At 41.1% G+C, this 12,151-nt stretch overlaps 1 protein-coding gene across 2 annotated transcripts in view; it reads left to right on the top strand.

Moving 5' to 3' along the window:
- The window catches only part of MARCHF3 (membrane associated ring-CH-type finger 3), a 59,171-nt gene extending 52,633 nt beyond the window's left edge, over positions 1 to 6,538 (top strand). For both annotated transcript variants that reach the window (XM_059836630.1, XM_059836629.1), the window contains exons 5-6: positions 522 to 731; positions 6,078 to 6,538. In XM_059836630.1, the coding sequence (XP_059692613.1) occupies positions 522 to 731; positions 6,078 to 6,236 (369 nt within the window). In that variant the 3' untranslated portion in view covers positions 6,237 to 6,538. The remainder of the gene's footprint in view (positions 1 to 521; positions 732 to 6,077) is intronic.
- Positions 6,539 to 12,151: the final 5,613 nt, after the last annotated feature.

Below are 12,151 nucleotides of genomic sequence, written 5' to 3'. Positions count from 1 at the left end.
AACTCCAGCTACTAAAAGGCTTGGGCTTGATCTTCATAAACTAAAAACATTCCTGATGCCAGCTGCATTACTGGATTTAGAAAGGCTGCCAGAAGTGTAACTGTACCAAAAAGTTTGATTCTTATACACAGGGTGATAGGGAGAAACGTTTAAAAAGTTTTAGATGGATTTCTTCCCGTGTATTTTAAATTAACCTAAAAATCCAATTTCACAGAACGCAGGTACTCTAATTCTTGGGGCTCCGAGGATGTTTCAGGAGGGCAAGGGATCAAATTTGATACAATTTGATTTGCTTTCAAATTTTTTAGTGTTAATATGAGTGTAAAGTTCTGGAGGAGCTACAGAAAAGTACTATGGAGCTATACATTAAAAACCTACAGATCCATGAGAGGCGTCCCCAGGGGCCACCAAAAGCCACGTCCACATTCAGTCCTTGAAGGGATGGGTTTGTGCTTTGAGCTGAGAGTAAAATAAATCCTCCCTGTGCTGACACCTGCCTTGGCTGTGTTGTGCCTGTGCAGTGGCTGAGGAACCCGGGCCCCCAGCATGAGAAGAGGACTCTCTTTGGGGACATGGTGTGCTTCTTGTTCATCACCCCGCTGGCCACCGTCTCCGGCTGGCTCTGCCTGCGAGGAGCCGTGGACCACCTGCACTTTAGCAGTAGGCTGGAAGCTGTTGGCCTCATTGCACTCACTGTGGCACTCTTCACTATTTACCTCTTTTGGACCCTGGTGAGTATCAGAGGTTTTATTTAAATCAGAGGGGAAAAGGGAAAGGGCAAAAAGAGGAAAATGAATCGCACAGAGCGCTCTAGGTGATGGCACGGAGATTGGCTTCTGTTTGCCTCCTGTGCTGGTGAGCGCAGACTGCACCTGCAAGAAACCTCTTGTTTCCACACCATTCAAGCTCCCTGGGACACCAGAAAGACAGTTTGCTTTGGGGTAAGGATTCTCAAATGCCAAACACCAGTGGGGTCAGCAGGAGGGAGGCAGGGAAGCAGCACAGGGGAGTTTAGGACAGATGCTGCAGTGTTGGGACTCTGGATGCTGAGAATTTTGGACTTTCTGTGCTGACAGGCACTTACCCTCAGGAGAACACTGCATTTGACCTGAGACCATGGAAAAGGCTTCCAAAATTAAATGATAGAACTGGGAGTATGAATGTATAGTATGAATAAAAGTGTGTAATATCTCATACCAGTAAAGTTTTAGAATATAGTAATATATATAAAACCAGATAGAGATTTTCAGGTGAAGACTTGTCCGTCTTCTTCACCTTCTTCTTCATGGGTTTAGGTAGTATTGTGTAATTAGATAAAAAAGTCCACATTGAGGGCCAAAAATAGTTAGTTATTAAGTTAAAAGTAAAAATAATGTAGAGCTCATTTCTTAACTAGACAGTTTATCCTTAAAAAGCCTTGTAAAGAGAGAGCTAGAGCTCCATTTTTAGTTTGTTAGAGTGAAGAACTATAGAACTCTTAGTTTGTGGGACTGTAATATAGATAAAAACTAATAAACATCTGAGTCTGAACAAAAGATGCTGTCTCAGGGGCAGGCTGGGTTTTTCCTGCCCCAGCAGCACAGCCTGGCACAGTCTGAGTGCATTGCTGTGAGTGCTCTCCCTCTGCACCCACCCTGCTCTTCCCACTGCACAAAAAAAATGGGTGTGAAATGTCAAAGACAGCATTAACCTGGGCTTCTCAGTGAGCTGCTACACCATGGCTTGATAAACACCCATTTTGGCAGCCGTCCCCTGTGTTCCTCTCATTTCTGCTGGGCCAGCTGCCTGTCAGTTCACTGGGGCCAGTAAATTATCTCAATTCACCAACTTGACAGAACAAGTGGCTCTCAGGATGGATTGGCATGAGAGTGACTCGTGCTGGGGTTCAGGATGCAATTTAACCTGCACTGGAAAAGCAACTCTGTCTTTACAGACCTGGGCACACGTGTATTCTGACTTCCCCCACATCCAATACTTTTGAATTGTAAAAAAGGCAGGATGTTTCATTAGAATAGAATCTGAATCCTCTGTGGCAGCCAAGCTGTTCATCTAATTTTTTTTTTTTTTGGGTGTGTCTTCACCCTTTGTGCATCACATTTGGTGAAACTCCCTCCTGCAGTGTGGATTCATTGGGGTTTTTTTGTTAAGGTTGGCATTAAATGTGTGAGACAGTATCCTTTGTTCAGACTCAATGTTTATTAGTTTTTATCTATATTACAGTCCCACAAACTGAAAGTTCTATAGTTCTTCACTCTAACAAATTAAAAATGGAGCTCTAGCTCTCTCTTTATAAGGCTTTTAAAGGATGAACTGTCTAGTTAAGAAATGACATTTACATTATTTTTACTTTTAACTTAATAACTATTTGTGGCCCTCAATGTGGACTTTTTTATCTAATTACACGATACTACCTAAACCCATGAAGAAGAAGGTGAAGAAGACGGACAAGTCTTCACCTGAAAATCTCTATCTGGTTTTATATATATTACTATAATCTAAAACTTTAAACTTTAAGTTTACTACTATGAGATATTCAGGGCAAATGTGGGAGACAACCCCCAAAGGGGATCCTCTAGGAAGCAGGTTACATTGGCCCCTCTCCCAACCGCTTTGGGAGAAAACACCTCCTTGGAGAAAAGTGGAAAAAACTGTTGACTAAGCAATAAAACCTAAACAATACTAAACAATAAAACCGCTTACTGCTCCAAAAGAGAGACAAACTCAGAAAGTCCCCTCCGTGGGCTGTAGCTCAGCTCACTCAGTCCCTTACGAGTCCCTGCGGTGCTGGAAATGCCGCGGCCCAGGCCCGGCCCGGTGGGTCACAGGTGTGAGCTGCCGGTGCTCTTGTGGTGTTCAGTCTGGAGAAGGTCTAAACAGGTCCAAAGAAAAGGGGGAAAAAACCCCACAGTCCTGGGAACTTCTTTGCCTCAGCTAGCTAAAACTAACTAAAAGCAAAGGAGAGCTCTGTCCTGCTGTCTGTCCATTTGCAGACATCACAGTCCAGGAGCAGGAATGTGGAGGAGTGAGTGCAGTTTCTGAAAAGAAACTCCATGCTTCTTCTCTCCCCCTTCACTCTCGGTACAAGTCTTAAAGGTGCAAAACTCATTATTCAGCACAAACAGAACAGATGACTGGGGATACAAGCACCATACAGTCAAGCCAGGACACCGTGGCATGGCCACATCCTGCAGCTCTGCCCCTCACTCATGGCCCCTCATACCTACGGCCACACTCTGGCCCAGACCCCTTCCAGCAGATTTGCACCCATGTAAGCTGCAAAGGAGGTGGCACCTTTAAAAAACCTGCATTGGTGGAGAAAGAACCCCCCACCCCGTGCTGAGCCCTGAGGAAAAGGGGGTGTGAGGGGAGCACAAAACCCACACACTTCCTCACGAGTATCTCCGAGAAAGCTGTGAAAGGGAAATCTCATTTGCACATTTGTGAACCCTGTCTCACCCACGGAGGAATGCAGGCAGGAGGGAAAGCTCAGAGTTTTGCCTCAGCCTCATCTTTTTAGTTCATCTTTTTTGCTGTTTTCTGCTTTTCTGGGAGGCAGCAGCACTCTCCTGAGACAGGCCATGTACTCCAGCAGGGAGGCCACACTTGTTTTTCCTGCACTGCTGGGTGTAGATGTGCCTGCCAGGTATGCAAGCAAATATTGTTCAAATTTCCTTCGTGTATGGCTGTCTTAGAAACCAAAATGCTGAACGATTTACCTAGCACGCTTAATTCACCCTCACCAAATTGCTGGAAGGGGTAAAAGGCAATTTTTTCAGGTGGATTTAATTAGCTGTGACACAATCTTGTTTATTAAGACTACTGCAGCATCTCAACTTTGGTCCCTATCTCTGGGTGTTGCAGTTGCAGAGTAAGAGGCAAAAATCCCTTATATTCATTTTTTAAATTTTACCCCTTCTAGAGCACTCAGGAAAATGTGCTATTGGCTCTTGGAGAACATGCTGGTGGTACTGAGCCTTACAGAAATGCAAACCTTGGTTGATTTAATCAAAGCCAGTATCTTTGATGCTCGCTCAGTTGATGACAGCTGTAATTCCATTTTAAATTGTTATTTGGGGACGCAGGAGATGGATGGGCTAAGGAAGCACTGTGTTCATTTGAGAAGGGCAAGGCAGGAAGGCCTTTTGGGGAGTGAATCATCAAATGATTGAAGCTGGGAGGCAAAATAACCCTCCTTTCAGTGAGGTAGGAAAGCCCCAGCCTGGGTTTGCCTCTGGGAGGGCTCCAGGCTCCCCTTGCTGTGCAGGAAGGAATGGTCCCACACACACAGAAGTGTTAATTTCATCGAATTCTTCAGCAGCACATGCCTTGTCACTTTCAGGAGTGGGAGAATCCTGTTACATAGCTATGGCTGAGCAGGGAATAAGTTCAGATCTGCAGGGTAAATGACACACAGGATGACACAATATTCCTTTAGATCCTGGGGAAATGAAGAGAGCTAAAACTTTGTTTTACTTGCAGTAAATCAGCTTTCTTTCTCTGGAGGCAAAAGCTGGCATACAGATTATTTACACACCACAGTTATCCCAGTGAGCAGCAGGGATGCTATCTTTAGCATCCCAGAAGCTGTTTTATCCCTCCCTCTAAAACAGACAAGTTATCCATAAGACACTGCTGCTTTTTACTCTATATTTTTAACACTCCCCCCCCTCCAAAAAAAAGCACCTGGTCCTCCCAAGAAGAAAGCTCCAAACACAAAAATGGGATTGTTACTTAAACTATGAATTTTAATTTTAATTTTAATTTTTTAATTAATTAATTAAAATTTAAATTTTATTTTTAATTTTAAAACTTTGCTTTCTCTTGTATAACATACATACCTAGTTTAACACCGCAGCTATTGCTCAAAGAATCTCATGTTGTGCTGCTTGAAAACCCAACCTGAACTCCAGCTCCCTCTCCTGAAGCTGTCACAGCATTTCACAGGACATCCAGCTTTGCAGGTGTTGGGGTGTTTTCACCCTCCTCACCACTCCAAGTGATTTCTGCCCTTCCTGCAGCGTCTTTTGAGAAGAGATTTCTCATATTCCTTCATACACACAGTTCCACAGAAACAGAAGATGCAAGATGCTTTCCTTCAGAGGGAGGAGAGGAGGTTGAAAGTTGGGGGAATCAATCTGAAGAGCTGTCTTTGCAAAACTGCTTAGTAAAACAAAAGCTTTATAGGTTTCCCTCAGACAACTGTGAAAAGGTCCAATTAAATAAAGAAAAAAAAATTATTTTTAGCCCTTATATGACATCATTAAAAGGTACATTTCTTTAGTTAAAAGGTACATTTCTTTAGTTCTTTAGTTGTTTTTGCAGTATGGAAAGGATACAGTGCATGGGTCAACTCCTGCCCACAGCTCAAGAAGAAAATTATCATCACTTGGCACATTTCTCTCAAAATTTACAGCTTGTTGGTAGGTGGGTTTTTTTGGTGGGTTTTTTTTTTTTGTTTTTTTTTTTTTAACTGCACATACACATCTTCTTACACAGCTTCAACTCCCACAATGCTTGTCTGCCACTAAAACAAGTTGTAAACTATTTTTTAAATACATGGGGCTGAGCTATCTTGCATCTCCACAGCGATCACACATTTCCACATAAAGGTTGAAATTACATGATAAGAACAACAACAAAAAATAATTTTCAGAGACAATCTAAACTGAGACACACATGTTGCCTCTGTGCAAGCACAACCTTGATGCATTCAGCAGTAAAGTATTACAAGGCAGAGCACACCTGTGTTCATCTGCCTGCAAACAATTACACTCTTTGTCAATTTAGCAACCTGAGGCAAGAGGGGATATCCCAAATTCTCATTCCATGTGTGCCAAGAGCCCTTGGGAAAGGCAGAGGCAGGATGTCTGATTATTCAGGCTCTGAAAAAAGGGGAATGAGAGGTAAAATAGTCACAGGCTGCTTTTCTCCTCTGCTCTGGCACCTTGGGGCGTGGTGGGTCTCTTTTTTCACCAGTTCTCACCCCATTTTGTCCCACTGGGAGGCATTTGGAGCCCCAGCTGAGTCCTTGCAGGGTGGCAGTGACTGAAGGCAGCTCGTGTCCCTTCTGTCCCCAGGTGTCCTTCAGGTACCACTGCCGGCTGTACCACGAGTGGCGTCGGAACAATCAGCGGGTGATGCTCCTCATCCCAAAATCTGCCAACGTCCCCTCCACCCAGCAGTCCCTGCTGGGCCTGCAGCCCCTCAAAAGGAGCTCCAAGGAGACAATCGTGTGATTTTGGGGCACAGCTGCACACTAAAGGTGTTTTGTTTTTCCTCAGACCCGTCGGGGTTGGTCAGCGTCCAACAGCCAGGAATGTGCAATTTGGATTTAAAGACTGACTGCAGAGGGATAAATCAGAGTCAGAATTCAAGTCATGGATGCTGCAGTCATCTGTGGCATTTGCTAAGCTGCTAAACGTGTCTAGTGAGCAGGGACCCTGTGGATTCTGCAAATATGTTAATTGTTGCGTCATCGAGTGATGCAAACTTTTTTTATTGTTTAAAGTATTAAACTGTGGTAATTAACAATGCAAAACAGGTTTAAAAAGTGCTTTGTTTTTATGATTTCTTGCTCCTACAGTACTGTTTCTTTAGGCAGCTGGACAGTAACCAATATTCATTTCTGCTTCGTAAAGTGCAGCAATGGCATTTCCTCGTTTGATTTTATCTGCAGGTCCATTATACCAATGTTTTGATTATTAAAATCTGTGTGCAATGAGCTCTACAAATTGGCACATTATTTAAATGCTACAAAGTGATTAGAAAATTGTATTACCTGTTTCCTATTTGGCAGGGAAGGTCTGACAGGAAGATTCTTCAGTTATGACTCTAGCATGTGCAAGAGAAAAATCACACAAATTGCAATAATGTTCCTGCCAAAAGTATTATAGTACATAGCACTCAGGAAAAAAAAATTAAAAACCTCTACTTTTCCATGAGGAAGCACCACATTCTTCAGTAAAGTGCACATTCTGCTGGTGTGAATTCAAACTTAGCCAACATATCCTGCATTTATAACAGGCTGAATTTAACTCCACAGCTTACTTTTGTATAGGGAAAGCTCTGCATACATAATGAATGAGATCATCAGATAAGTTTTAGGAAGCGGGGACACATCTTGCATGAAGAACAGCACTATTTTAAAGCAGCAGAAACTCCAGCTTGACAGGTAGGATTTGGCAGAGCGTGTGCAAACCCTGACCTCTCATGGTAGCACTGAGACAAAAAAAAAAATTAAAAATATTTAATAACAGTCTTCTATGGTGACCAAATTGAATTTGGAGTGTAAAACCAGACCTTATTCCTGGGTGACTTTATCTGCTTCCCCTTGGTTTTATGCCTAGTTCATTCAGCAATTCTTCACTTCCAGAAGAGACTTATTTTGAGTAACTACACAAAATCTCATTGCCAAATGCTGCAAGAATTAGAAATTGATACAGAGCCCCTCTGAACAGATAAATTTCTTAGAATTGTGCATGGATGGCAGTACCACCATGTGCTTTGTTTTCCAAAAACTGCAGGAACTGAAAATCAAAAGGAAGACATAGCAGGAAGGCTAATAATTTGTTATTCATAAAGTTCGAGGTATTATGGGTATTTATTATCAGACAAGAAGTTATTTGATGTTTTGTGTGTGCCCTGGGGGGTGAAAAAGCTTAGTACACAAAGCCAAATCTGTTAAATTTCTTTATTCTGTCTGCAGACCAGTCTAGCTGTGAGCATGTTATTTAACAATGTTCTTTGTGACTGTCAGTCATGGGGATAGGAGAATCATGGGGATATAAAGCAATAACAGCCTCATTCCAACAGAAAGGCACTTACACAATGAGCCAAGATGTGTAGGAAAGCCATGAACCTGCAGATCTGTACTCATCAGTCTGAACCTGCAGATCTGTACTCATCAGTCTGAGCTGGGGTGGCTCATGTTTGGCTCTGAATAACTGCTTCTCTTCCTGAGAAAACTAAACAAGGCTCTGCAGATAAAGATATCACAATCTCTGTGATAGCCTAAGTCCTGTAGTGCTTTATTTTATTTTTTTTAATACCTCTTCCCAATTGTAAATAATTATTTGGAATGAAGACTGAACATGCACTTAAGTGTAATTCCAGATTTTAAAAAAATATCTGCTGGCCAGGGGCAAAGAAATAAAGCAAATCTAGCTGGGTCAGGATGCTGTCAGTGTTTTAATGCCTATAACATATACTTTAGGAAAGCTTTCTTCAGAACTTCATTACTGCTCTCGAATTCTTTGAAAGAATTGTTATTTTTAGTGAGTGCTATTGTTAGGTTTGCCTTGTGAAACCAAAAATCAGGGAGACAAGGAATTAAGCGGCAAAACATTCAGGGAAACATTTATTCAAGTGAAGCTGCAATCAATGTCTGTGCACAGAGATTGGCACAGTTTGCTTGGCTCAGCTCATCTGTACTATTTAATTTTTTTTTGTTTGTTTTTTTGTGTAAAGACATCTTTACTTACCTGAAGAAGGCATATTGAAGCAGACAGAGGAAAATGCATCGTCCAGTTTAGCACACACATCACTAACCCCAGTTTCTGTGCTTGATGCAGCAGCACAGCAGAACTGTCTGGTGAAGTCACAGTAGTGTCCCATGGATTTTCTTGAGGAAAAAAAAAGTGGCAGGAAAAATCCATTCAGACACTCAACATTAAAGCCATGGAAAAAAGCACTCTTCCTTGTTTTTCCTAAAACATAAGAACTGGGAGCTGAGAGATATTACCTCTTAATCCCACTCCTGCTCTAAAGATTTACAGACAGAAGGATCTCCCAGATGGGAGCTGATTTTTCTTCCACGAGTTGATGCTGTAGATGTCACACCAAGCCCAAATTTCCATAAAAAACTGGATTATTACAGCAGATTATTAAAACCAGATTATTACAGAATATTTTCTACAACAACAGCAACATCTATTTCTGTCTGAATAGAAGTGAAAGACAAAATTAGCCACAGCAGAAGCCTCAGCCAGCAAAGATTCTGGCAAAACAATGACACATTTGTTATGTTCTCCTTAAAAAACAAAATTAATTAAAGAACATAATTAATGACAGGATGAGTGACCACCTTTTTATCTTTTATAAATGTCACTCAACTTCTCTCTCAGCAACTTTATGCTTTCTTCTCATGCAGCTGACCTTGCCATTTATTTTCCTTTTCCAGATAAGAAGTTACATGGAAGGAACAGTATTCAACAGTATTTGAGCCAGTATTTTAAGCTGCAAATGATAAAAGCAGCCTGTCCTGATTCAGTGTGATGAGTGTAATGTAAAATAAGGAAGTTTTACTTTTTTTATATAATCTTTCCCCTGCAGGACTTGCCTATCACATTACATAAAGATGTAGAAATACCCCAGCTTTCTGTTCAGCTGGAAGGAAGTCACAACAGAAGCAGTTATTAAAGATACTTCAGTTTTTGGTGTTGTTTGGGTTTTTCTTTTTTGTTACTCAACTGAACAGTTCTGCCAGACTGAGACCTCAAAATATCATTTACCTTTCATTTATTCAAACCAGCTTTGCACCAGTACAAAGTCACACAGGGCAAAGTGACAACTCTGCAAAAAGGGACCCGGAGCCAATAAATGCAGCTGACCTTTGATGCAATGGGTACCATAGAATGAGGTTTGAGAACACATACTGGGACAGACTCATGCACTAAAAGAGCTAAAGCTCTCCCTTTGAAACAAACAAACAAACAAACAAAAAAAACCCTCCCTATTAATAATTAAACATCTTTATTTGCTACTTTTTGTGAGATGGCGCTTCATTTAACACAGAACTGGTTAATTAAAGAAGCATTTTCCTTGCAAGCAGAACTGAGCCCTGCCTCTTTACTGCCAGTTATTGGGTATTCAAAAGTATCTTTATAAATACAAAGCCCACTCATAGACTCACACAATTTTTAAAGTTGGAAAAGATGATGCATTGAATACAGCACCACCATGTTGACCACAAACCATGTCCCCAGGTGCCACATGAACAGGTTTTGTTGAATACTCACAGGGATAATTCCATCACCTTCCTTGGCAGCCCATTCCACCCATTCAGCAGAGAAACTTTTCCTAATATCCAGTTTAAATCTTGCCTGGAGCTGCAGGGGGTTGTTGTGACCCGAGGGCAGGACCCAGCACTTCCCCTGGCTGTCCCTCATCCCATGGATCCAGCCTGGCCAGACCCCTCTGCAGAGTCCTCCTGCCCTCCAACAGATCCAATTTAGTGTTAGATCCAAACTGACCAGAGCTAGTCCCAACACTAATGATGACACCTCACTGATACACCGTGTTATTCCACATTTCAAACTTCATTTCATGTGCATTTCCAAATGAGACAGCTTTTTCAAAACTCAAGTGTTACATCTTAACCCTTAAGCTGCTTTCAGGTATTAAATCTTTTGCTGACAGCCTGTCCTCCACACCTAGCAAGGCTATAAAACACTTGTCCTCCCTTTGGTGCTGAAAGGTTACAAAACCAAAGGGAATTTTCTTTATTCTAAGTGTACCAAATACTTTCCCAATAAAACTTGTCAAAATAGAGAACAAATGTTCATATCCTATGTACAAAATGCCCTTAGGAGCAACAACAAAACACACCACCCTCAAAAACAAAATGCTGCAGTTGCAGGGTAAATCAATGTCAGAGTTTAATTCCACAGCTTCTATTATTATACAGAAAGTAAGACTTGCTTGCCAAAAATAATATTTTTTGTTCTGAAAGTGCAGAACAGCTATGAAAACTCACATCCAAGAGCTAATTTTTAATTGTAGGAAGATTCTATCAGTCAATCATTTTAAGCTGTAATGTGCCTTACTGATGCCCCAAATGCAGCTTTTCTTTGGGGTTAATCACAGTGTTTTTAGCACACAGAAATCCTGTATTTATGCAAACCTGCTAAAAAGAAACCAGGAGATCAGCAAAAGGCTCTGAGCAATAAATGCACACCAAGCAAAACCAGAGATAAAATAGCAAACTTCTGCCATAATCCTGTGATGGAGGCAGTTGAGTATTATAAATAATTAAGTGTCCCAGCCTTTCCTTGATGTCCAGGAAAGGCTAAATAAGCATTCACATCCATCACACACAGCCTCCCCTCCCTTCCTAAAAATCACCAATTATTCCCACTTGTCCTCTTTGGGACAGGGGCTTTAAAAGCTTTTATTCTCCATCAGCTACTTGATTTCTTTGCCTGGAGAAAAATCCTTCATAGTTATCATGTGGCCATTTCTGTAAAAGCAGCAGCATTTAACTTGAAGTACAGATACAGCTTACAGTGCAATATGAATATGAAATGCAGTGTTTCACAGATAAAAACCATTATTTTCAGTCCAGAAACCCCCAAATTGAAACACTGATAAGACAAATTTTTATTTAAAAAAATTTAAATTTTCATTTAAAATTGCACAATTTATAGAAGGAAATGAATAATTAGCATCTGTTGAACAGAATTTACTGCTTAATTTCTCCGTCCATAGTTTGCTGTCTGCTTGGACCAATGTGATGTAAAATCATGAACAAGGAAATAAAAAGCAAAAACCAATTTTTAGCACAAAACTGCTGTCAACAGCACCATAAACTAATTTGCACCAGTTTTGACTACACTGGGGTTTTTATAATGAACACTGGAAAAAAAGAATGCAGTTCATAGGTTTGCTGCACAGGTCAAACCACTTGTTTCCTAAACTCCTAATCTGTTTCTTACAGGAGTGATTGTATTTAAACAGAAACATTTCTGGTGTTTATCCAGCTACAAGCAGTAAATTGCTAAAGAGTTTTCAGCTGCAGCAGGATGCAATTTGTATCTTATGCCAGAACCAATGACAATCAAGTTATGGAACTTGCAGGGAAGTGCAGGAAGTGCTGGGTTGTTGCTGTACAAGTATTAAAAAAAAAACCAAGCAAAACAAGACCTCCACCTTGTGGCAGCATGTTTCAGTGGTGTTTCCCAACACTCCCTTCTTCTAATTTACAGTAATTCCTACCACAGCAATGGAAAAAGAAAGAATTATTCTAAAATCTGCATTTTTCCTATTGTCATCAAAGAACAGGCTCTACAGAAGTGATAACCAAGAATTTGATTATGCAGGAAGCTCCCTACCATAACTTAAGATTTGTACATCAACCCCTCCCTTTCTACCTTCT

The sequence above is a fragment of the Haemorhous mexicanus genome, chromosome Z (assembly GCF_027477595.1).
Source record: "Haemorhous mexicanus isolate bHaeMex1 chromosome Z, bHaeMex1.pri, whole genome shotgun sequence".
Classification (NCBI taxonomy): Eukaryota; Metazoa; Chordata; class Aves; order Passeriformes; family Fringillidae; genus Haemorhous; species Haemorhous mexicanus.
This window is presented reverse-complemented; position numbering and strand designations above follow the sequence as displayed.